Source organism: Astyanax mexicanus, chromosome 2 (assembly GCF_023375975.1).
Source record: "Astyanax mexicanus isolate ESR-SI-001 chromosome 2, AstMex3_surface, whole genome shotgun sequence".
Lineage (NCBI taxonomy): Eukaryota > Metazoa > Chordata > Actinopteri > Characiformes > Acestrorhamphidae > Astyanax > Astyanax mexicanus.
The window spans coordinates 38710494-38736188 of NC_064409.1; the positions used below are offsets into that span (position 1 = coordinate 38710494).

A 25695-nucleotide genomic window follows, 5' to 3' on the forward strand; every position below is an offset into this window, starting at 1 on the left:
ACTGAACATTTTTAAATACAGCCTCCCCACAGCCCAGCTCTCTACACACCACTGCAGCATCTCTTATATCCCAGTTTTTACCACACACTGATCTCCATGTTCTGTTATAAAAAACCTCCACTCTCCCAGCACAGCGATGGCCACCATCCACCAACCTCACACTGTCTGTACAACAGAGAGAGAAAGAGAGAGGAAAAGATGTAGAAATCTGAAAAATCAGACTGAATCTCAAAATTAATACATAAGCCATTTAGCTCATACCAGCACACACCAGTCCCACATCATTATCATGGGAGCAGTTGTGTTTGAGTGAAGATGATTTTGGACAGAAGTGAATCTGTGATTCTCTGCCTCTACACTGAAGCTCCTCTAAACACACCTGACCCTCCCCTCTACCAAAAGCAGCTGCTCCCAGAACCTCCACAGGAGAACCACAGCCCAGCTCTCGACACACAACCTCTGCACCCTGCTGGTCAAAGTCAGCATCACACACTGTGACCCAGCTCTCTCCATGAAGAACCTCCACTCTCCCAGAGCAGTGAGATCTGCCCACCAGTCTGACTTCTACAATGTGTTTATAAGAGCAAAGAGAACATGTACGTTAATATTAACACACAGCATTGGGAGGGCTGGGAGGTTAATTTGAATAGAAGGGAATTAAATTATATGGGGCAGTGATTTTTATATTTTGCACTTTTCATTAACTGAAATACAAGGATTTTAAAAATATATATATATTATTTCTTAGTTGCTAATTCTAAACCAAAGCATTCAAAACCACCTCTGTAATAATCCATTTATTAAGTGTATGAAAGTGAATTTAGGTTCAGGCTTAAACTTTTCATGTTACAAAGAAGTTTTTTTACAGGGGTGTATATAAAACAACTAACAGTTGTTTAATTAATTCAGTACATTCCAACACAGGCCTCATCACATTTGTTGACATCTCTGTGTAATATGTTTTATTTTTTTGCATCTTACCTGCACAAACAGCACCAGCGTCTTCATCATGATTACATCTCTGTCTACCCCAATCATACGACCTACAGTTCTTCAGTGAAGACTCTGATCCAGCACAGTTAGCATATTCCACCCAGATCGGTCCTGATCCTGATCCAAAGCGAGCTCTCCGTGGTGCATCTATGGCTTCCCCACAGCCCAGCTCTCTACACACCACTGCAGCATCTCTCATATCCCAGTAATCATCACAAACTGTTCCCCAATGTCCTCTATGAAGAACTTCCACTCTCCCAGCACAGCGGCTCCCACCATCCACCAACCTCACACTGTCTGTGTGGAGAAAAAAACAAACACACTGATAATCAGAGAATAATTACACTTATACTCAAATAATAATACTCAAACAAGGCTGAAATACATTTAAACCAAATCATGGACATCAAAAGCTCCCATTTAGAGATCATAAGAAATCAGTCACTAATTTGTACTTCTATAGCAATACTAAAATGGGCTGACTGGATGATAGCAAAGTGTAAATCACATGAATGTAAGATCAAAAAGTAAATATATACTTTTCAATTAAATGCCACTTTATGCAACATCATTCAGCATGTCTGGTTTGGTGGGGGATCAGTGATGGTCTGGGGAGGCCTGTAGATGCCCAGGCCTCTACAGGTTAGACAACAGTACCCTGCCTGCTCTTAGGTATTGAGATGAAATCCTTGAACCCATTGTAAGACCCTACGCTGGCGCAGTGAGTCCGTGGTTTCTCACGGTGCATGACAATCCCCGGCCCGATGTGGAGAAAGTAGTTAAGTTCTTCGAGGATAAAGGAATTTATACCATTCACTGCCTTTCCAACAACATCCTAACAGAAAAAGAGGCCAGTATACATACAGTCCACAAAGTTAGTTTAAATATGCTGTATATATTATATATATATATGCTCAACTCAGCAGCAGAACAAGCTTTACCTCTACTCAGCCAGATAAGACTCAAGAACCTGAGAGACAGAGAGACAGAGAGAGAGAGAGAGAGAGAGAGAGAGATTCCCCACAGCCGCCAATCACACTCACTATGACCTTATTAGAAAGAGGAGAGGAAATTATCAAACATTTTCAGTGACAAATCAGAAGAAGCTTTTTTTTCATTTCGCCATATTTTTAAAAAGCGTCAGCACTAATTAACACAGCTCCACCTCCTTGTGTCTGTGTCTGTGTGTGTGTCTATGGGCAAAGGAAGGTACAAAGTCAGCTACCTTCTGGAGACAAACTTCAGAGAGAGTAAACACACAAAATACAGCATTAAAGCTGCACCTGCAGACAGCAGATCCAAACACATAACATCCACCATGAAGATAAGTCACAGTTTCTTTTAACTACACATACAAACAACTTTTTTGTGTTTCTCATGCTGTTACAGAGTATATAAAACTAGTTTTAATCCTGATTACAGAAACTCTGATTAAGTGTGGGAATATTGTGGGTTCCCTGTGAACTACAGCAAGGCTGGTGAGCGATGGACCAAACAAAGGCGGTTTGTCTGCCCTGTGAGGCGGGTGTAGGGTATGTTTGTGGAAATGCATCTAAGGATGCACCTACTACTCTACTGATCACAGCAGTTCCAATTACAAAATAAAAGTCCTGTTCTCTGGAGTATGCACTCGTGAGCCGAACTTACCAAGTTCGTTCTGACAAAGTACAAGAGTCCAAACTTGCTTAATCTATAATGAGAAACGGGCCGACTCTGGCGCTGCCAGGAACTTGTGAGCCCATGGGACCACAAGGGTGGTTGAGAAAACCTTTATTCTCTCTGTAATGATTAATTTATTTATCTAAAACAGTATGAAATGCATTAATTAACTGAAACATGTTGCTAAGTGTGCTTTTAAAAATGAAAAAAAAAAGAAGACACATTCTTTATAGGTGTGAAAAAAATCACACTTTATTATCATAATATAGAAAACCATAATAATGTATGCTGCACAGACATATATAGATATATTTTTGATTAAGGTGAAAAGCAAATATAATTTGCATGTTTACCATGTGTCCACAATAAATCGTACGTATTAAAATATCCAAACCTTTTGTAATGTGTGGGCTCTCTTCAGCAGGTATGATATCATCATAGACCTCGCCATAGTTTTCTGTAAAAATTAAAAAATGCATTGCAGCACAGCAGCATCAGGATGATGGCAGCAAGACACTGTTACTCAAAGACTCAAACTTTTAAAATACTAAGGGGTTTTCAATGTATTGGTACTGTCGCCCTCTGCGATCAGAACTGGTTGACAAATCAAAGTGTGTCCCTTTAAAAAAAAAACAAAAAAAAAACTCCCACACACCAAAGGATATTAACTCACCTCAACATGCCTTTTGCAATCCTGTAGTTACCCCTGGGCAATCCTAAAATCACTATTACAAACTGTACAGTAGGCAAGACATTGTTTTTAACTTGTGCCAGACATGGATATAATGGAGTAGTCAAAGATAAATTGAATTTAGCATTAGCATTACCCGCTAACCACGCTCACTATTTTCCCGTTCAGGGGTGAGTCTTATCGGCCTGAAGCCTGATGCTAACTGCTAAAACACTTCAGAACCCTACACATATTGCATGGAACTTTTTTCTATAAAACAAAAAATATATATATGTTTTTTCTTCTGCATTAAAAATTCTAACACACATTCAGTATATGTCAACTTACCTGAGAGAAGCTCCTCATCTACGTCCTCATATCCTGAATGCTGATCTTCAGAGATAAAACTTCCTGTTAAAGGAGATCAGAACAGTCAGAATGCCAAAGTTCAATTATTTAATCAAAATTTACAGCAAAAAAATGTATTTGTAAGTCTGAAAATGAGATGAGGCTTTAAGCCCAATCCCATTTCACCCCATGGCCCTACCACTTACCCCAACCATTCTTTGAGTGTAAAGGGTGAAATCCTCCCCATAAGAATTGGGACAACACTTCATGAACCAGATACGTCATCAGAAGCACTAAGGTTCAGTAACCTAGCTAATTTTATGGCATTGTATGTCTTCAGAAAGGTTGGTGATTAAGGAACAATTGTCAATTTCTTAATTCCTGTTATGGGGAGCTTGGATTAGCTTTCATTTTATTTAATTGTTCTGTTCCGCCTTAAATGATGCAGCCTCTGCTGTCTCTTGCACCATTTAAGGTGAAATGGGAAAGTTGGCTAACAAACCCCATCCCTTTCCTCTGCTTTTTAACAGCAGTACAGGCCTGAATTGATAGTAACAGATATGTAATTCTTCCTATTACAGTCAGTGGAGTAACACATATTATTTTGAACCTGTAAGATAAGCTAACAATGCTACAATTGATTTACTGCATGTAGTTTTTTCATTTATAGTCATTTAAACACTCAGAATTGCTATTTGATATCTGACCTTAGATCCACTTTACATACTGTGTGAAGACTGCCTTCAGTGAAACTCTCTACATATAATTTACCTCTTTTAGTATATCTGTTAGTGACACATTTATGGTTAATCTCTTCATAGACTGCCTCAAGCAGAGTCTTCCTCCTCGCCTTAGAAATCACTGTGAGAGAGAAAGAAAGAAACATGGAGTCAGTTCAGTAGAAGAGAAGACTGATGACAGATTGAAGGACTAATGATGATTATAGAAAGTACAGAAAGTGGATTTTAGATGATCTCTAAATCTCCCTACCTCTCCTGAGCACTCTGTTCTGATAAAACAGCACAACCAGAAGCACTAAGGCCAGGAAGAGCACAGATCCCAGAACCAGGAGAGACACTGGATAGATGTATGGAAAATTAGATGATGGATTTTTTGAAGGAGGGACTGTCTTTTTCTCTGTTAGCTGTGCTGGTACTGAAAACACAGAATAAAAACACTGTTGAACACTGCATAGTGTTGTTTAAACTTTAAAAAAAAAATCACACAAAGGAACTAATTAAAAGAGTACCTGTGGTGTAAGTTGTAGTTGTTTCAGATGAAAAAGGTAATGTGACAAATATGTCTGAAAGAAATATCATAAAAATGGTCAAGAAAAAGAGGTTACAGAAGGAGAAAGAGATTAGAGCAGCATTATTTAAGAAATGGTATTTATTGTTTTTGTGTTTATTGTCTTTGAAACAAAAGAAGTATATGGCTGATATGGTAATATTGTAGGTATTGTCAAAAATATTGTTGCATTATTGTCTGCCAATGTTACTTAGTGTATTTATCAGTGTTGTGAGCCTAAATCAGCCATAATATAAATGCTATTCTCCCTTTTACAGGTCAGAGGAGCACAATAATAATAATATTGAACCTGACTGAAATACAGAGTACACTGCTTAACATAACCATAGTTATCTTAAGAGAAGTTAATACTAGATTAAAAAATGTTCTCGCACACCTGCACAGTGGGAGGGGAGTGGCCGGATCTGGGCGGATGTGTTTGATTGTCTGGGCCTCCCACACTATACCCGAGCCGAGCCTGAGTATGACCTGAATTTACAACCAAGAGACTCGTAAAAGCGCAAGTTCTCTCCTATACTGTATATTATATAAAGAAATGTTAGACGATAATATCACATATTATACTGTACCAGAACATACAAGTCCCACATCATTACCATGAGAGCAGTTGTATTTGTGTGAAGAGGTTATTGGACAGAGAGTAATCTCAGATTCATCTCCTCTACACTGAAGCTCCTCTGACCACACCTGACCCTTCCCTTTACCAAAAGCAGCTGCTCCCAGAACCTCCACAGGAGAACCACAGCCCAGCTCTCGACACACAACCTCTGCATTAATGAATAAAAAAAATGAACACAAATAACAAAAATACTGCTCATTAATTACCCTACTTTGTGCCCTCTGACCTCCGACGCTAGATCCCAGTTCACAGATCATATCAAACCACATAATCTATCCAATTCATCCATGTTAATAATACAGATTAATTTAGCTAGGAAAACAGTTGGCATCGCCAAATAGCCATAGTGGCTAATCCGCCATTTTGAAAATCATAACAAAAGATTTATAGAAAAACAATAATTTTTTTTTTTTTTATTCTGACTTTTTTTGTTGGTCAAAATATAATTAAATATCTAAATTCTGTCCATATTTGATATCTTAATTCTGTCCATATTTGCATATTATTTTTAATCATTTTAAGCAGGGCTGGTATATTTTATTATTACACAGCAAAGCATTTAAGCTGTTATTGTAATAATAAATGTAAAAATGTTAACTATTTTAGAGTAGCCTAGAATATCTGGCATGTGTGACCTTCATTTATATTTTTTGTAATTTCCATACGAATAAAGGAGCATCAATTTATAACATTTTTTTTAAGATATGTACAGTATTTACAGCATCTTTACTGACTGATTTTTTTTAAGCGAAACAGCAGAGTGGTATAGAATACCATAGTCTGGCAATCTCAGTGTGTGATAATGTACACATCAGGAAGTTGTTCAGTTGAGCTGTACACATTTATATCAAAACGATAACACATCGACTAAAATTAATATATTGTGACATAAGTTTTGTCATATCGTCCAGCACTAAATTGTTAAGCTGGAAATGACACTGTTTCTAATTACAGTGTGTTGACTGGTTTTGTTTTGGCACATAAAGTGTTTGAGAAGTTGTCTGGAAGTGGAAAGGACTAATGCATTTTGTTTCATTCAGGTTATAATTTTGAAAACAAATGTTGTGCTCTAGCAAATCAGTACTGCAGACCCTTTTTTATTAAATTAAATTTTATCAAACAAAATGAAACTGACTAGACAATTTCTTGGGTTAATATTTTCAGCAATTAAATAAAAGTCAAAGCAAATGTTAAAAAAAACATCACTGCTTCTCACATTAGCTGTAACTGTCAGAATTTACTATGTAATTGTCAGGGTTGACCCAGGCAGAGAGACGAGGAGGCGGACGTAAACACAGGTAGGGCGAAATTTATTAAATAAATATAAATAAACAAGTAAACAAGAAACAGAGGCTATAAAACTAGACAGGATGAACTTAAACAGGGCAAGGGAATAAACTAGGGATATATACAAGAAAATAAAACAAGAAACTAAACTAGAAGAGGATGAATACACTAAACAGGGTAATGGAGTAAACTAGGGAACTCGAAACAAACAGAGATAAACACTAAACAAGGACCTAGGGCAATGACTAATGAAACACAGAGAGATATAGAAACGCAGAGAGACAGACAACGGGGGACAGTGCAAAGACCGACCGAGGACAAGTAACAGAGGAAGTCTTTTTAACATAACAGGAAACACACTGGGAGTGGAAACACCTGGGGAAGGGGTGGAGCTACAAATGAGACATGAGGTAATGGAAAATCACAGGCAGAACACAGGGGCACGGGTCACGTGGGACAACACAGGCACGAGGACAGACAGGAAACAGGGCCAGGCGTGACAGAAACCTCCCCCTAAACGCGCAGCTCCCGAGGCGCGGAAAAACAAACCCCGGGGGCTGGCGGCAGGGAGAGGCCGGGGAAAACAGGAGACTGAACGGGAGACTGGACAGGGAACTGGACAGGAGATGGAGACAGGACAGGGGACAGAGACTGGACAGGGAACGGACACTGGACGGGGAACTGGACAGGTGACGGAGACTGGACGGGGAACGGAGACTGGACGGGGAACTGGACAGGTGACGGAGACTGGACGGGGAACTGGACAGGTGACGGAGACTGGACGGGGAACCGGACAGGTGACGGAGACTGGACGGGGAACCGGACAGGTGACGGAGACTGGACGGGGAACTGGACAGGTGACGGAGACTGGACATGAGACAGAGACTGGACGGGACCGGACATGGGAACAGGGACAAGAACATTGACGGGGACGGAAACAAACACAGTAACAGGGACAGGAACAGAGAAACCACCGGGGACAGGAACTGGAACACTCACAGATACAGGGACCAGGACAGGGAGAGACAGGGGGACCAAAAACATAGGTGGGTGCCCAGGACTGGCAAAAGTCTGTGGGGACAGCCTGGGCACATAACTGGGGGCAAAGTCAGGAGGCCTTGGAGCAGGCCTGGAAATACGGGGCCTAGGCCCAAACATAGTTCTGGGAGCTGCAGGTGCTTGAGCTGGAGCCGGAGCAGCTGGGACTGCTGGTGCTGGAGCCGGAGCAGCTGGGACTGCTGGTGCTTGAGCCGGAGCAGCTGGGACTGCTGGTGCTTGAGCCGGAGCAGCTGGGACTGCTGGTGCTTGAGCCGGAGCAGCTGGGACTGCTGGTGCTTGAGCCGGAGCAGCTGGGACTGCTGGTGCTTGAGCCGGAGCAGCTGGGACTGCTGGTGCTTGAGCCGGAGCAGCTGGGACTGCTGGTGCTTGAGCCGGAGCAGCTGGGACTGCTGGTGCTTGAGCCGGAGCAGCTGGGACTGCTGGTGCTTGAGCCGGAGCAGCTGGGACTGCTGGTGCTTGAGCCGGAGCAGCTGGGACTGCTGGTGCTTGAGCCGGAGCAGCTGGGACTGCTGGTGCTTGAGCCGGAGCAGCTGGGACTGCTGGTGCTTGAACTGGAGCAGCTGGGACTGCTGGTGCTTGAACTGGAGCAGCTGGGACTGCTGGTGCTTGAACTGGAGCAGCTGGGACTGCTGGTGCTTGAACTGGAGCAGCTGGGACTGCTGGTGCTTGAACTGGAGCAGCTGGGACTGCTGGTGCTTGAACTGGAGCAGCTGGGACTGCTGGTGCTTGAACTGGAGCAGCTGGGACTGCTGGTGCTTGGGAGAGCGGCGCGGCCGCCGCTGAAAACTCGGAGAGCGGCGCTGCCGCCGCTGCAGTCTGTGAGCGCGGCGCGGCCGCCGCTGAAATCTCGGAGAGCGGCGCTGCCGCCGCTGCAGTCTGTGAGCGCGGCGCGGCCGCCGCTGAAGTCTCGGGGAGCGGCGCGGCCGCCGCTGAAATCGCGGAGAGCGGCGCTGCCGCCGCTGCAGTCTGGGAGAGAGGCGTGGCCGCCGCTAAAGTCTCGGAGAGCGGCGCGGCCGCCGCTTGTATCAAGGGGTGCAGCGTTTCAGACGCGTGCTTCACGGGGCGTGGCAAGAAGAGATCTGACGCTGCAGCACTGGAGCCCGAAGCTGCGGTCGAAGTGAAAACCCGGACTGGAGTCCTACTCTCTCGTGCAGCGTCAGGTGTGAGTAGCGCGGGGAGCGCTGGTTCGCCGGTGAAAGCTGGCGCGGGGAAAGTCTTTGACCGCGGCTGGCTCGCCGCGCAGGGGGTCTCGGAGCGCGGTTCTGCTGCCACCGTGGAAGGAAGTAGCGGCAGGCGGGCTGGTGCAGGAGGGCAGTCCTCAAACTCCTCTTCACTGGATGCAGGTGTGAGGAGATCGGAGTAGTCCCAGGAATAGGACTCCTCACAGCCTGCATCCATGCCACCCCCGTCCTCGTCGGGGCGAGGATCGAGGCTGACCGCACACAGCCCTAGCGCCCCCCCAAGAAAATCCTCCCCGGAAACGGGCTCCTCCTCCGGCTGGCGGGACCCCTTAAAACGTCTACCCCGAGGCCTGCGGCGTCCTTGGGGCCTCGGGGATTCCAACGCCGGGGTCCCGAATGGAGCATGGCGGATCGCCATCCTGGAGCCAGTCCACGGGATCCCCTTGTGGGTCTCGGTGGGCGCCACTGAAGCTGGGCTGACAGGCTCCAACCCGAGGAAAGGCGCTGGGAGCGGGTCATCTCCCCGGATTTGCTCGGCGAGGAGGCGGAGATACTCCAGGTCCGCCTTCCGAGCAGCATACCACTGGTTTACGTCCATGATGGTCGGTCTTTTTGTCAGGGTTGACCCAGGCAGAGAGACGAGGAGGCGGACGTAAACACAGGTAGGGCGAAATTTATTAAATAAATATAAATAAACAAGTAAACAAGAAACAGAGGCTATAAAACTAGACAGGATGAACTTAAACAGGGCAAGGGAATAAACTAGGGATATATACAAGAAAATAAAACAAGAAACTAAACTAGAAGAGGATGAATACACTAAACAGGGTAATGGAGTAAACTAGGGAACTCGAAACAAACAGAGATAAACACTAAACAAGGACCTAGGGCAATGACTAATGAAACACAGAGAGATATAGAAACGCAGAGAGACAGACAACGGGGGACAGTGCAAAGACCGACCGAGGACAAGTAACAGAGGAAGTCTTTTTAACATAACAGGAAACACACTGGGAGTGGAAACACCTGGGGAAGGGGTGGAGCTACAAATGAGACATGAGGTAATGGAAAATCACAGGCAGAACACAGGGGCACGGGTCACGTGGGACAACACAGGCACGAGGACAGACAGGAAACAGGGCCAGGCGTGACAGTAATAGAACATTTAATACGGAATAGGTATACAAAACAGTGACATTCCATCATATGATCTCTGATTTGATTTTGTCTATGATGTGTCGAAACATTCTCAGAAAGTTCACAAATGTAATACATGTAATACGTACGTATTACAGTTTTTGTCTAATTAAAACATACCTGAACAGGTAAGCTCAATATCCATATTATGATTACAGCTGTGTTCCCCACCCTAATGATCCACAGTGTTTCAGTGTAGATCCAGTACACTTCACATGACTCATCCAGATCGGTGCAGATCCTGGAACAGCTGCATCAGTCCTAAACGGCTCTCCACAGCCCAACTCTTTACACATGACAAAACCCGCTATGAAATTTGCACCAGCACCACAAATTGTTCCCCACTGTCCTCTGTGAAAAACCTCTGCTCTTCCAGCACAGCGACTGCCACCATCCGCCAACCTCACACTGTCTGTGTAAGAGAAAATAAGAACAAGAAAAATTTACCGAATTATGAACTAGTAAGAGTAAAAATGGGAAACATTTTTTTGAAAAACACTTACCTGCACACACCAGTCCCACATCATTATCATGGGAGCAGTTGTGTTTGAGTGAAGATGATTTTGGACAGAAGTGAATCTGAGATTCAGTTCCTCTACACTGAAGCTTCTCTGACCACACCTGACCCTCCCCTCTACCAAAAGCAGCTGCTCCCAGAACCTCCACAAGAGAACCACAGCCCAGCTCTCGACACACAACCTCTGCATCCTGCTGGTTAAAGTCAGCATCACACACTGTGACCCAGCTCTCTCCATGAAGAACCTCCACTCTCCCAGAACAGTGAGAACCACCAACCACCCGGACTCCTAAAAATTGTGAACATAAAGCTGAATTTAAACATATGTGAGTCACTGCTTCAACATGAAGATGTCTTTCCATGTCATTGAATCTCTGACATTAACACAGCAAGAATGGTCAAAAGAGATATGGCATTTAACCTTCAGTGGAAAAGTTGACTAAATGAACGCTATCTGTTTCCTTACAAACAGTACTACTACGCTTAACTGGACCCTAAGCCTCTAAAATGGGTCCTTTCCCACCACTTACAAGACTTTGTTTTACATGTATGATATATTATGAACAGTTTCCTGTTCCTAGTTAACAGAAGGGAACATAAAATAATTTACTGATACAATTTACCTGAACAGATGACTCCAGCATCTTTAGAATGATCACAGTTATGTTTACCCCATCCTGCTGATTCACAGTTCCTCAGTGTAGACTCAGAGCCACTGCAGTGCACATTATCCATCCAGATTGGTCCTGATGCTGATCCAAAGTAAGACTCATGATATGTATCTACAGCTTCTCCACAGCCCAGCTCTCTACACACCACTGCAGCATCTCTCATATCCCAGTTATTACCACACACTGATCCCCACTGTCCTCTATAAAGAACCTCCACTCTCCCAGCACAGCGACTGTCACCATCTACCAACCTCACACTGCCTGTACAACAGTGAGTAAGACAGACCAAGACATTGAGAAAGAATGGAAAAAAACATGTATTTTCACCACTATCAATGATGTAAAGTAGAATTGTGGCTGAAAACTGAAATAATAGCAAGACATTTGCATTTTTGACAGAATTACAAAAAGTTTACATAAACATTGAGCTAATCTTAATGACATTAATCACAAACATGCAGCTCTTACCAGAACACACCAGTCCCACATCATTATCATGGGAGCAGTTGTGTTTGAGTAAAGATGATTTTGGACAGAAGTGAATCTGTGATTCGTTTCCTCTACACTGAAGCTCCTCTGACCACACCGGACCCTCCCCTCTACCAAAAGCAGCTGCTCCCAGAATCTCCACAGGAGAACCACAGCCCAGCTCTCGACACACAACCTCTGCATCCTGCTGGTTAAAGTCAGCATCACACACTGTGACCCAGCTCTCACCATGAAGAACCTCCACTCTTCCAGAGCAGCGAGAGCCATTAACCAACAGGACTCCTAAAAATTACCATGAAAAAAAGAAAGCTTATTTATCAGTAATGATAAATGATTAAGCATGATGATGCTAAATATTGCACAATGAATGATTCATAAATGCATTGGAAAAAACTAAAGAGAGTATAAGGATTCAAAATAAGTTCAGTAAAGCTATGAATTACATTAAACAAATTAATATGGATCAGCAAAATTATGAAATCAGTAAAAAAAAAAATCAGTAAATTAATTGTTGGTTGAGAATTCCAGTGTACAGCACAGTTTGGTGATTGCTCAGTTTAAACATACCAATTTACCTTGGCAATCAACAAGGATTTAGGGTGGGTTAAAAAGAAAAATCATATGTGCTGTACACTTTGCCTACATGGCAGATAATGTACAGTCCCTGTTTACAGCGTTTTACCTGAACAGATAACTCCAGCATAGGACACCCCTAATCAAAATGTATATTATTGTGACTACAGAAGGAAATAAAAATGACCTAATGTTTAGAACACATAACATTGAAGTGGACACGTCTATTTAGCATTTTTAATATTTTTTCCCTTTACAGTTTCAAAATAACAAAAATAAAAAAGAAAGATACACATAGACTTTTAATTTGTTGGCAATCCTGTGAGCAGTTATTTTCCAGACACTATATGACCTCCACCAGTCTTGTTACCTGCTTAATGGACTGGAGGAACAGAACAGTAGACACATACTTAATTCACCATTCTTGCTTTTAAACTATGTGCTGCCAGTACAAGTATTCTAAGTCTGTTCCACTCCAACCCAGAATATTACATGTGATTCACATGGATACATGTTGCTGTAGCCATTTTGTATAATGTGTTACTGCAGCTCCAAAAATCCACAAATTATCTCCAAAACAACAGTCTCTTGTGTCTGTTAGACTAGAGAAACTCATTACATTTGTCCAAAGTCTATTGTGTTTACAATTAGTGCTATCCATCAGGACGTTTCTGCTAGCTGTGTTTTTAATGTTTTTAAACTCACACTGCAAGGTATTCTAGACAAACACAGATCCCCTACACTTTATTACACTATTATCCACTAAAAAACAAATGCCAGAACAGTAATGCTGCACAAACATAACACCCTCACAAATAAGTCACAAATATTTAATTTCACCAGGTCTTAATGGCAAACAGGTAATGGAGCACAGGGCTGAGCTACTGAGACAGAGGGCTGTCTAAGTAGGAATAGATGAAGTCACAGGCTCATTGTGCTGAATGCAGTTCTTACCTGCACACACCAGTCCCACATCATTATCATGGGAGCAGTTGTGTTTGAGTGAAGATGATTTTGGACAGAAGTGAGTCTGAGATTTGTTTCCTCTACACTGAAGCACCTCTGACCACACCTGACCCTCCCCTCTACCAAACGCAGCTGCTCCCAGAACCTCCACAGGAGAACCACAGCCCAGCTCTCGACACACAACCTCTGCATCCTGCTGGTTAAAGTCAGCATCACACACTGTGACCCAGCTCTCTCCATGAAGAACCTCCACTCTCCCAGAGCAGCGAGAACCTAAAACCAGCCTGGCTCCTAAAATATCACAAGAGCATAAACAATGAGATAACAACAGGATTTAATAAATGAAAGTCAGACAGCACAGACACACAATGTAACTATTCAATACAGTGCACATATTATATGAACATAGTGTAGCTTGCCTGAACAGATGACTCCAGAATTGTGGGTTTCATTGCAGTCATGTTTACCCCATACTGGTGATCTACAGTTCTTCAGTCTAGACTCTGATCCACTACAGTCCACATCATCCATCCAGATTGGTCCTGATCCTGATCCAAAATGAGATTTGCCCAGTGCATCTACAGCTTCTCCACAGCCCAGCTCTCTACACACCACTGCAGCATCACTCATATCCCAGTCATCACCACACACTGTTCCCCACTGCCCTCTATGAAGAACCTCCACTCTCCCAGCACAGCGACTGCCACCATCCACCAACCTCACACTGCCTGTACAACAGACAAGGAATAAAGAAAGAAAGAAGCGAATAAAAAAAAAAAGAAATAATAATAGGTCTATGCTTCTTCAGCGTCGCAAGGTTATTTAACATAATTCTTAACAGATTTCGCTAATTCAAACAGCCCGAAAATGTTTTAAATAGCTCAATTTTAACGCTCTAATTACTAAAAAATGGCTCGGGTTCAGAATGACAGTTTATGGCTCAAGTCGGGTCTGGCTCGGGCAGAAAGTGCATGGATTTGGGCCGGGTCGGGCTGGATTTTTGGGCCCGATCTAAGCTCTACCGCTCCACACACTGCAGGCTTTTTGCACTGCGGTCAAGCCAGCCCCCACTTCAAAACGCTTGGTCAAACTAGCCCCCACGCTGTTTCTTAGAGCGCGCATACACTGAACATTGCGGCAAGCGTGAGAAGGAACACATTTCAAAATAAAAGTCCCCCCTTAATATCACGACATGCTGTGGAGTGGTATTAAAAGGAATCCACATAATATCACATGTTATGTCTGATATCACATGTCAATTTCATGTAGTCCTGGTAGTACACAAAATAAAAGCCCTGTAAATTATAACAATTATGTTAATTAAATAATAATAATACTAATAATAATAATACTAACAATACTACTTCTACTAATAATAATACTTGTATGTGTCACTCACTTAATAGCAGGGCATTATAATGTGTCATTTCAAAATAAAGGCCCTTTAAATTGTAACATTTATGTAATTTTACACAATGTTTAGACTGTTATTAAAAGAAATCTGTCTGATATCACAGGTCAATTTCATATAGTCCTGATAGTACACTACTTGTATGTGTCACTCACTTAATAACAGAACATTTTGATGTGTCATTTCAAAATAAAGGCCCTTTAAACTGTAACATTTATGTAATTTTACACAATGTTTAGACTGTTATTAAAAGAAATCTGTCTGATATCACAGGTCAATTTCATATAGTCCTGATAGTACACTACTTGTATGTTTCACTCACGTAATATCAGAACATTTTGACGTGTCATTTCAAAATAAAGGCCCTTTAAATTATGAAATGAAATATGAAATTGACCTGTGATATCACACAGATTCATTTTAATAACAGTCAAAACTTGTGTTAAAATAAAAATATTGTTATAATTTAAAAGGCCTTTATTTTGAAATGACATCAAAATGTTCTGTTATTAAGTGAGTTACACATACAAGTAGTGTACTATCAGGACTATATGATATTGACCTGTGATATCAGACAGATTTCTTTTAATAACAGTCTAAACATTGTGTTGAAATAAAATTTTGTTATAATTTAAAGGGCCTTTATTTTGAAATGACACATCAAAATGTTCTGATTTTAAGTGAGTGAAACTTACAAGTAGTGTACTATCAGGACTTTATGAAATTGACCTGTGATATCAGACAGATTCATTTTAATAACAGTCTAAACATTGTGTTGAAATAAAATATTGTTACAACTTAAATGGCCCTTATTTTGAAATGACACATCAAAATGTTCTGATTTTAAGTGAGTGAAACATACAAGTAGTGTACTATCAGGACTATATGAAATTGAACTGTGATATCAGACAGATTTCTTTTAAGAACAGTCTAAACATTGTGTAAAATTACATAAATGTTACAATTTAAAGGGCCTTTATTTTAAAATGACACATCAAAATGTTCTGATAGTAATTGAGTGAAATATACAAGTAGTGTACTATCAGGACTATCTGAAATTGAACTGTGATATCAGACAGATTTCTTTTAATAACAGTCTAAACATTGTGTAAAATTACATAAATGTTATAATTTAAAGGGCCTTTATTTTGAAATGACACATCAAAATGTTCTGATTTTAAGTGAGTGAAACATACAAGTAGTGTACTATCAGGGATATATGAAATTGACCTGTGATATCAGACAGATTTCTTTTAATAACAGTCTAAACATTGTGTAAAATTACATAAATGTTACAATTTAAAGGGCCTTTATTTTGAAATGACACATCAAAATGTTCTGTTATTAAGTGAGTGACACATACAAGTAGTGTACTATCAGGACTATATGAAATTGAACTGTGATATCAGACAGATTTATTTTAAGAACAGTCTAAATATTGTGTAAAATTACATAAATGTTATAATTTAAAGGGCCTTTATTTTGAAATGACACATCAAAATGTTCTGATATTAAGTGAGTGAAACATACAAGTAGTGTACTATCAGGACTATATAAAATTGAGCTGTGATTTTAGACAGATTTCTTTTAATAACAGTCTAAACATTGTGTAAAATTACATAAATGTTACAATTTAAATGGCCCTTATTTTGAAATGACACATCAAAATGTTCTGATTTTAAGTGAGTGAAACATACAAGTGGTGTACTATCAGGGCTATATAAAATTGAGCTGTGATATCAGACAGATTCCTTTTAATAACAGTCTAAACATTTTTGAAATAAAATATTGTTATAATTTAAAGGGCCTTTATTTAGAAATGACGCATCAAAATGTTCTCATTTTAAGTGAGTGACACATACAAGTAGTGTACTATCAGGACTATCTGAAATTGAACTGTGATATCAGACAGATTTCTTTTAATAACAGTCTAAACATTGTGTAAAATTACATAAATGTTACAATTTAAAGGGCCTTTATTTTGAAATGACACATTATAATGCCCTGCTATTAAGTGAGTGACACATACAAGTATTATTATTAGTAGTAGTAGTAGTATTGTTAGTATTATTATTATTAGTATTAGTATTATTTAATTAACATAATTGTTATAATTTACAGGGCTTTTATTTTGTGTACTACCAGGACTACATGAAATTGACATGTGATATCAGACAAAACATGTGATATTATGTGGATTCCTTTTAATACCACTCCACAGCATAATGTCGTGATATTATACTTTTATTTTGAAATGTGTTCCTTCTCACGCTTGCCGCAATGTTCAGTGTATGCGCGCTCTAAGAAACAGCGTGGGGGCTAGTTTGACCCAGAGCCATAGAGAGAGAGAGAGAGTCGCGACAACGGAAGTTCAAAATCCTTGATGGTCACGTGATTCATGGAGATTTCAGATAGTTCCAGGAAGTTCTTGGTGGGCAATTTGAGCCCATAAACACAGAGACAGAATTGCGATTTTGGGGCACTAATAATAATATATAAATAATCCTCAATGAATTATATATATATATATATATATATATATATATATATATATATATATATATATATATATTATATATATATATATATATATATATATATATATATATATATATTATATATATATATATATATATATATATATATATATATATTATTTCATTATACATAGATAATTCATTGAGGATTATTGTGACCATATATTGACTTATTTAAGGCTTATGTTATTCTGTGTGAATCCAATATTGTAATCCATAAGAGAGTTTTTATAGGCTAAATTTGTATGTTAATTAATATTAATTTCATGACACTGTGCAAATGCAGTCGCTACAAGTAAAATTTTAGGTTCAAAAGAAGATGGAGAAGTTTTGGCTTGCATATATTTAGAGTTTACTGCAAAAATAATTTAATCAAAGGATACAAAGATCTGCAAATATTCTTAAGTCACCACCTGAATATTTCATGCAGAATTATTTGGATTAAGAAAGAGGAACCACATTATTTGCAACAGCTTTATTATTTTTACAACAAACATGAGATGATATATAACTTTAAAGACTGATATCAGAATATAGAGAGGCTACATACAGAAAAACAAAGTACAGAACACATGTAAATCAACTAAAGGAAAATAGTACATTGCACATGTAAATAAACCAAAGAATCAGCACAGATTACATAAAATGGGGTTTACTTGTGTAGTTCGGAAGAATGAACCCTGGGGAATACAAAAGCAGGAAGAGAATAAGAAAATTGAGACATGATTGCATTTAATACATGAATACAATTAAACATTTTGGAAACATTATCTACATTTTATTATTATTATTATTTAATATAAAATGAAGACAAGAAAGATTATTGTATTAAAGTTGTTATATTTTGTATTCATTATTTACTTATTTTATATTTATATAAAACAAACAATAACACACACTTATATTTATTGGGTTTGTTTTTGGAAAACCTGAATATAATGAATTTTTTTCTATCATAGTTTAATAAAAAAAAAATCTGTCAAATTTTATAATCACTACATATAAAGAGACATATCCCAAAACTGTTTTTGTTTTACTTTTCTAAAAGCTCATGAAAAAACAGAAATAATAAATCCCTAAAATAATTAATTTAAAACTTAAAATATAAATTGTTAGATGTGTCACTGTAAGCATAATTAATACAAAAGATTACTGTTAATTAAACAATATTAAACATTTCTTTTGAGATGCACTACTATTAAACATAACTAATTATGCTATCTTAAATTACACATGCATTGGAAAGTGTTTTTCCCTACTGTTGACAATATAGCCTATATCCTTAATCAAACATATATAATAAAATAAATATTGGTCATATCACCTTAAATCATATCTCTGTTAAATTAGTAGTTACTAAGACAAACAGTAAGATAGCTAGTTAGCGTTAGCTACCTGAGCAATAGGTAGCTATCATTTAGCTAAATTCTGCAGTACTACTTAGTACTTAGTTTCCACAGTAGTCTGTATTTATTAAGCATTTATCTCTTGTTAGTGTTTAAAGTTCTTTCTGAAATGAATAGAGTTAAGCTTTATTTACCTAGCTAGTTAGGTTAGCATGGTCTACCTGGATATATAAGATATTTATTTAGTTAGCTTAGCATGGTCTATTTGGACATACAAGATATTTACAATATTTAGTTAGCTTAGCATGGTCTACCTGGATATATAAGATATTAAGATATTTAATTAGTTAAGCATGGTATATCTGGATATATAGGATATTGATATATTAGATATTAAGATATGTACTTAGTTAGGTTAGCATGGTCTATCTGAATATATAATATATTGATATATTAGATATTTACTTAGTTAGGTCAGCATTGTCTATCTGGATATATAAGATATTACGATATTTAGGAATTTACAACTAATAGGCTCTCAGTCATTAATGTTAAATGCCAGTAACTGTATTCGCGTTGTCCTGGCATAGATTTACTCCCCTAAATCTGCTTTTTAAGAGGGGGTTAATTCACTAAAATGCTTCAGTGCACATGTTAGTTTGATTCTGATGTCCTGATAAAACACAATCAGATTATTTAAGTGTACTAACCTGTAAAAGTGGACCACACATGGTGTATCCTGCTCCAGCTTCACTGTGCTGATAGTATTTGCTGCTAACTTCCGGGAACTATTGACAGGCTCCACGGTCCGCCATTGCTGTAAAAAACTGGTCCATTGGAGTGAACGGAGTTGATGCAACTCTCTCTCTCTATGGCTCTGGTTTGACCAAGCGTTTTGAAGTGGGGGCTGGCTTGACCGCAGTAAAAAATTGGCCATGTTGCGGCAGTGTGCAGGGGAAAACAAAGATGTAGTAAGTGCAGCGGAGAACAAGTGTATGGACAGTGCGAAAAGGATGCGAAACTCAAATGTTGTAACTGTGGAGGGAACACAGCTCAGCATATAGAGGGTGTGAGGTGAGTAAAAGAATGTAGGAAATACAGCGAGTGAAAACCATTGGAGGGCTTTCTTATGCAGAGGCACCGAAAACAGTCAAAAGAGTAGAGACAGTGCCAGCACTAGCTGTTACAGAGGGAAGACATGACAAAGCTAAGTGTACAAAATGTGACAGGCTCAAAGAGGATACATTGATTATGTATAAGAATACCTTTCTTCTGTTTATGGCGGGTATTATTAACTGCTCTGCTCAGATTAAAGTCGAACTGAGAGGATTAAAATAATAGTCAAATCTGCAGAGAAATACTTGGACATTAAAGAATTGAGATGGGAAATCATTATAGATACTTTAAATGAGGAGGTACAACAATTTCAAGAATGGACTGGCTCAGGATAATGGTTTTATTTATACTGCAGTGGAATGCAAGGAGTCTAATATCGAATGGACAAGATTTTAAAAAGTATGTGGAAAATATGATTGTACAAGAATCATGGTTAATACAAAGATTGGATTTTATTATAAAAGGGTATACTTCAGTAAGAATGGACAGGACGATTGGTAAAGGAGGGGGGGGGGGTCATTACTTTTGTACAGAAAGGAGTTCAGTTTAGGGAGATAAAGAGAGGGGTTGACTTGGAGTATCTAGTTCTGGAGGTATGGTCAAGCGAAGGTACTGTAAAAATAATTTATTTCTATAACCCATGTAGAAGACTGGAGGTGGAGCAGCTAGAAGAAATATGGAGGGATATTGATGGGAGAGCTATTTTTTGTGGAGATTTTAATGCCCACAGCACATTATGGGGAGATAGAGATGATTGTAATGGGAGGGTAGTAGAAGAGTTTATAGAACAAGCAGGATTGCTCTGTATTAATGATGGTACAGGGACTAGAGTTGATATTATAAGAGGTACAGAATCGGCTATTGATCTTACCATAGTGTCAAAGGTTGTTGCTGATAAATGTTAATGGCAGGTGTTAAGGGGAGATACAGTTGGAAGTGATCACTATCCTATTAAAACTGTTATGGGTATAAAGCTTGAAAAGGAGCATGAAATAAAAGAGGGAAAATTGATCTTAGAAAAGGCAGATTGGGGAAAATTTGGAGAACTTAGTGAAGGATTTATGATACATATTGACAAGATGTTAGGTATTGAAAATTTGTGTCAGGAAATCAGTTATAGCATAGTCAGTGCTGCAGAATTATCTATACCAAAATCAAAACCTAAGAGATGTAGCAAGATAGTTCCATGGTGGACGGCTGAATGCAGGAAAGTCATAAAAGAGAGGAACAGGGCTTTTAAAATCTTGTTGAGTACAAGAGAGCACAGGCCACGGTTAGGAGAACGATTAAAAGGGCAAAGAGAGAGCATTGGATAAGATTTTGTGATTCCATAGGTAGAACTACCCCAGTGGAGAGAGTTTGGGGGATGATTAAGAAAATGAAAGGAAATGGGAAGGACTATGGTTATCCAACATTGGTTGATGGTCAAAATGTGTTTACTACTAATAAAGAGAAGGCAGAAATAATTGCAAAGACTTTAGTTAGAGTGCATAGTACAGATAACCTCAGTGATGAGGAAAAAATAAGTAGAGAGGGAACAATTAGACACACTTGACAATAAGAATGGTGATGAAGAAGAGATCCTAAATTAAACATTTTCAAGATCTCAATAGTGCTCTAAGTAGGGGTGTCACGATCTCGATATTTTATCGAAATCGAATCGAAATGAGGTCATGGTCTCGAGTATCGAAGTCAAAAAGAGCGTGTGAACTCGCTGAAATGCGTGTGTCAGTGTGACTTGAGAACACTGACTATAGATCACAGTGAGGTGGATTAAAAATCTTAAACTTATAATTGACTACACCTGTTGCTTTCCATTGAATTAAAAAAACATCTTTCTCTCAGATAAAGTAAACACAAGCCTGTTTCTGACTAAAATAATTGCTTTTCAGGAGAGATATAAGTTATGTGTAAATATTTATAAGACAATACCTGACAAAATCTGTTTTAATGACGTTAATAAACATCACTGTGACAGCGCTAGTCACAGTTTCACCACATCACTTATCTAACCAGCATGTACTGATTTCTGCCCCCCAATAATGCTTTCAATAACCTCTAATAGCCTTTAATAGTCTTCAGTAGCCTTTAAAAGACTTACCTGGCGGCCGTGGTGTGTCCACTAAACTCCGTAGTTATAAACATCATGAGGTTAGCAGCGCGCTAACTGACCTGTTTATAATGTAATCCGAGCAGTGACTCCGTGTCGGCTGTTCTAACCTGCTGCTGTTAGCTGCTTGGGCTGAAAGATGAACTGTAGTGAGCTGTATTATCCGGTTAGTGGGGTTAAAACCTTTATTTGTTTACAGAAACAGTAAAAACGGACTGGCTGAGCCCTGTAGCCCGTGGCTGGGCTGTACTGAAGTAGTGACTGAGTGAAGAGAGCGGGGCTTGTGCTGCTGCTGCTGCAGCTCCGACTAGTGGTTGGATGAAGAACTGCAGCTTCATGTAAGTGAGCAGTTTCACCAGCCATCCACACACAGCTCTGATAAACTGCTTGTTTTAATAGTGCACACTGTTGCTACCAAAAAAAGTCACTAGATGGCATTACCATATATATCTTAATAAATAATAATAATAATATTTATAATATTTATAATAATAATAATAATAAATATATTATTTAAATTTTATGAGGCATAAAATAATAACAAGAAAAAAAACAAGAAAATCGAGAATCGAATCGAATCGTGACCCTCAAATCGAAAATGAAATCGAATCGAGGATTTAGAGAATCGTGACACCCCTAGCTCTAAGGAAATTAAGCAAAACATCCCCAGGAAAAGATGGAATCTGTTACTCCATGTTAAACAATTTAACGGATAAAGGTAAGGACGTACTATTATGCCTTTACAATAAAATATGGGAGGTGGGGGCAATTCCGACTGAGTGGAAGAAAGCAGTGATTATACCCATTAAAAAGAACAACCTAGTAATTACAGACCAATTGCATTAACATCACACATGGGTAAGACAATGGATATGATATCCATTGATAGAATGATAAATGATAGGCTAACTTTCTGGATTGAGACCAAAGGAAAGTTGCAAAATTATCAAATTGGATTTAGGAAAGGAAGGTGGACAGTGGATCCTATTACAGTTGTGGTCAAAAGTTTACATACACTTGTAAAAAAACATAATGTTATGGCTGTCTTGAGTTTTCAATAAGTTCTACAACTCTTATTTTTCTGTGATAGAGTGATCGGAACACATACATGTTTGTCACAAAAAACAGTCATAAAATTTGGTTCTTTCATAAATTTATTATGGGTCTGCTGAAAATGTCACCAAATCTGCTGGGTCAAAAATATACATACAGCAACAAAATTTGTCAATTTTGGTGATGTAGCGAGTTGTGTCAATCAAATTAGCTTCATGTCATGGCCTCTTCACTTCTTGTAAGTGATTCTGATTGACTACAGCTGTTGACTTCTCATGAGCCCATTTAAATAGGGCTCATTTGACCCAGTGATTAGACTCAGCTACAAAAGCTACAATGGGAAAGTCAAAGGAACTCAGTGTGGATCTGAAAAAGCGAATTATTGACTTGAACAAGTCAGGGAAGTCACTTGGAGCCATTTCAAAGCAGCTACAGGTCCCAAGAGCAACTGTGCAGACAATTATACGCAAGTATAAAGTGCATGGAACAGTTGTGTCACTGCCACGATCAGGAAGAAAACGCAAGTTATCACATGCTGCCGAGAGGAGATTGGTCAGGATGGTCAAGAGTCAACCAAGAATCACCAAGAAGCAGGTCTGCAAGGATTTGGAAGCTGATGGAACACAGGTGTCAGTCTCCACAGTCAAGCGTGTTTTACATCGCCATGGACTGAGAGGCTGCCGTGCAAGAAAGAAGCCCTTGCTCCAGAAAAGGCACCTTAAGACTCGGCTGAAGTTTGCTGCTGATCACATGGACAAAGATAAAACCTTCTGGAGGAAAGTTCTCTGGTCAGACGAAACAAAAATTGAGCTGTTTGGCCACAACACCCAGCAATATGTTTGGAGGAGAAAAGGTGAGGCCTTTAATCCCAGGAACACCATGCCTACTGTCAAGCATGGTGGTGGTAGTATTATGCTCTGGGGATGTTTTGCTGCCAGTGGAACTGGTTCTTTGCAGAAAGTAAATGGGATAATGAAGAAGGAGGATTACCTCCAAATTCTGCAGGAAAACTTAAAACCATCAGCCCGAAGGTTGGGTCTTGGGCGCAGTTGGGTGTTCCAACAAGACAATGACCCAAAACACACATCAAAAGTGGTAAAGGAATGGCTAAACCAGGCTAGAATTAAGGTTTTAGAATGGCCTTCCCAAAGTCCTGACTTAAACCCTATTGAGAACATGTGGACAGTGCTAAAGAAACGGGTTCATGCAAGAAAACCATCACATTTAGCTGAACTGCACCAATTCTGTCAAGAAGAGTGGTCAAACATTCGACCTGAAGCTTGCCAGGAGCTTGTGGATGGCTACCAAAAGCGCCTAGTTGCCGTGAAAATGGCCAAGGGACATGTAACCAAATACTAATGTTGCTGTATGTATATTTTTGACCCAGCAGATTTGGTGACATTTTCAGCAGACCCATAATAAATTTATGAAAGAACCAAATTTTATGACTGTTTTTTGTGACAAACATGTATGTGTTCCGATCACTCTATCACAGAAAAATAAGAGTTGTAGAACTTATTGAAAACTCAAGACAGCCATAACATTATGTTTTTTTACAAGTGTATGTAAACTTTTGACCACAACTGTATATGATTAGAGGATGGCATTAGGAAAGCGCAGGTGAATAGGGAATCAGAGGTTGCAGTATTTCTTGATATTGAGAAAGCTTATGATATGTTGTGGAAGGATGGTCTTTTAATAAAGTTGAATCGGATGGGAGTTAGAGGGCATATGTACCACTGGGTAAAAGATTTTTTATCGGGACGGTCTATAACAGTTAAAATAAATGGTATAATCAGTGACAGCTATCAAGTAGAGAATGGCATTCCACAAGGTAGTATAATTAGCCCGTTGCTTTTTTCAATTATGATCAATGGGATATTTAAAGATATACAAACCAACACTGGCGTAGCACTGTTTGCTGATGATGGGGCACTATGGAAGAGAGGGAGAAACATAGACTTTTTAATGGACAAAATGCAACAAACACTGAATACAGTGCAGGAATGGGCAATGAAATGGGGATTTAGAATATCTGAGGATAAAACAAAAATGATTATATTTACCAAAAAGAGGATCAGGGATGATTTGACTCTGAGATTAGCTGGCAAAGAATTGGAGAGGGTTGAGTCTTTTAAATATTTGGTTTGACCATAAATAATATGGTTTGACAGAAGATTGACATGGAATGTACATATTAAAAAGATTAACGACAAATGTAAAAAAGTGTTGAATGTTATGAGGTGTTTGTGTGGAGTGGACTGGGGAGCAGATAGAACGGCACTAAAAACTATATCTACACGCCTGATCAGAACAGTATTTGATTATGGGTGCATGGCATATGGATCAGCTTCTAAGACATCACTATTACAACTAGACCAAGTAAGATAACAATTGCATCAGATTCGAGTTCAGCATTAATAAGTCTGAAGAATGGACAGTCTGACTCAAGGCAGGACATTGTTTATGAAGTATTGCATATTTTAAATACTCTGGTCAAGTCTGGAATAGTTCTGTCATTTTTATGGGTACCAGCTCACGTGGGTGTAGCAGGGAATGAGATGGCAGACCAGTATGCAAAGCAA

General features: G+C 39.4%; 3 protein-coding genes and 1 long non-coding RNA gene across 4 annotated transcripts in view; all 4 read right to left on the minus strand.

Annotated features, from left to right (window-relative positions):
- LOC125799138 (scavenger receptor cysteine-rich type 1 protein M130-like) overlaps positions 1 to 12264 on the minus strand; it is a 37377-nt gene extending 25113 nt beyond the window's left edge. Inside the window, exons 1-3 of the mRNA XM_049475169.1 lie at positions 11978 to 12264; positions 11462 to 11770; positions 10982 to 11127 (exon numbers count right to left, since the gene is read on the minus strand). Coding sequence (XP_049331126.1) covers positions 10982 to 11127; positions 11462 to 11672 — 357 coding nt within the window. The 5' untranslated portion in view covers positions 11673 to 11770; positions 11978 to 12264. The remainder of the gene's footprint in view (positions 1 to 10981; positions 11128 to 11461; positions 11771 to 11977) is intronic.
- On the minus strand, positions 81 to 3021 carry LOC125799154 (antigen WC1.1-like). Its single transcript, XM_049475212.1, has 4 exons — positions 1651 to 3021; positions 982 to 1290; positions 380 to 564; positions 81 to 165 (listed from the first exon to the last, which is right to left on the minus strand). The coding sequence occupies exons 1-4, from the start codon at positions 1739 to 1741 to the stop codon at positions 157 to 159; spliced, it is 594 nt and encodes a 197-aa protein (XP_049331169.1). The 5' UTR covers positions 1742 to 3021; the 3' UTR covers positions 81 to 156.
- Positions 3119 to 5426, minus strand: LOC125799159 (uncharacterized). The gene is made up of 5 exons (XR_007437996.1): positions 5355 to 5426; positions 4920 to 4973; positions 4661 to 4825; positions 4442 to 4531; positions 3119 to 3733 (listed from the first exon to the last, which is right to left on the minus strand). It is a non-coding gene; the product is annotated as an uncharacterized LOC125799159 (long non-coding RNA).
- A 1528-nt stretch (positions 12265 to 13792) lies between the features above and the next one.
- LOC125799143 (deleted in malignant brain tumors 1 protein-like) overlaps positions 13793 to 25695 on the minus strand; it is a 426727-nt gene continuing 414824 nt past the window's right edge. Inside the window, exon 7 of the transcript XR_007437982.1 lies at positions 13793 to 13810. The gene's annotated coding sequence lies outside the window, so the exon portion shown is untranslated. The remainder of the gene's footprint in view (positions 13811 to 25695) is intronic.

Excerpts from the sequence above, each read along its gene's own strand:
- LOC125799154 (XM_049475212.1), bottom strand. The coding sequence starts at position 1,741 with ATGCACCGTGAGAAACCACGGACTCACTGCGCCAGCGTAGGGTCTTAC. Across the intron at positions 1,291-1,650 it reads AATACCTAAGAGCAGGCAGG|ACAGTGTGAGGTTGGTGGAT; the intron begins GTACTGTTGTCT and ends TTCTCCACACAG. Across the intron at positions 565-981 it reads CGCTGGTGCTGTTTGTGCAG|AAGTCAGACTGGTGGGCAGA; the intron begins GTAAGATGCAAA and ends AACACATTGTAG.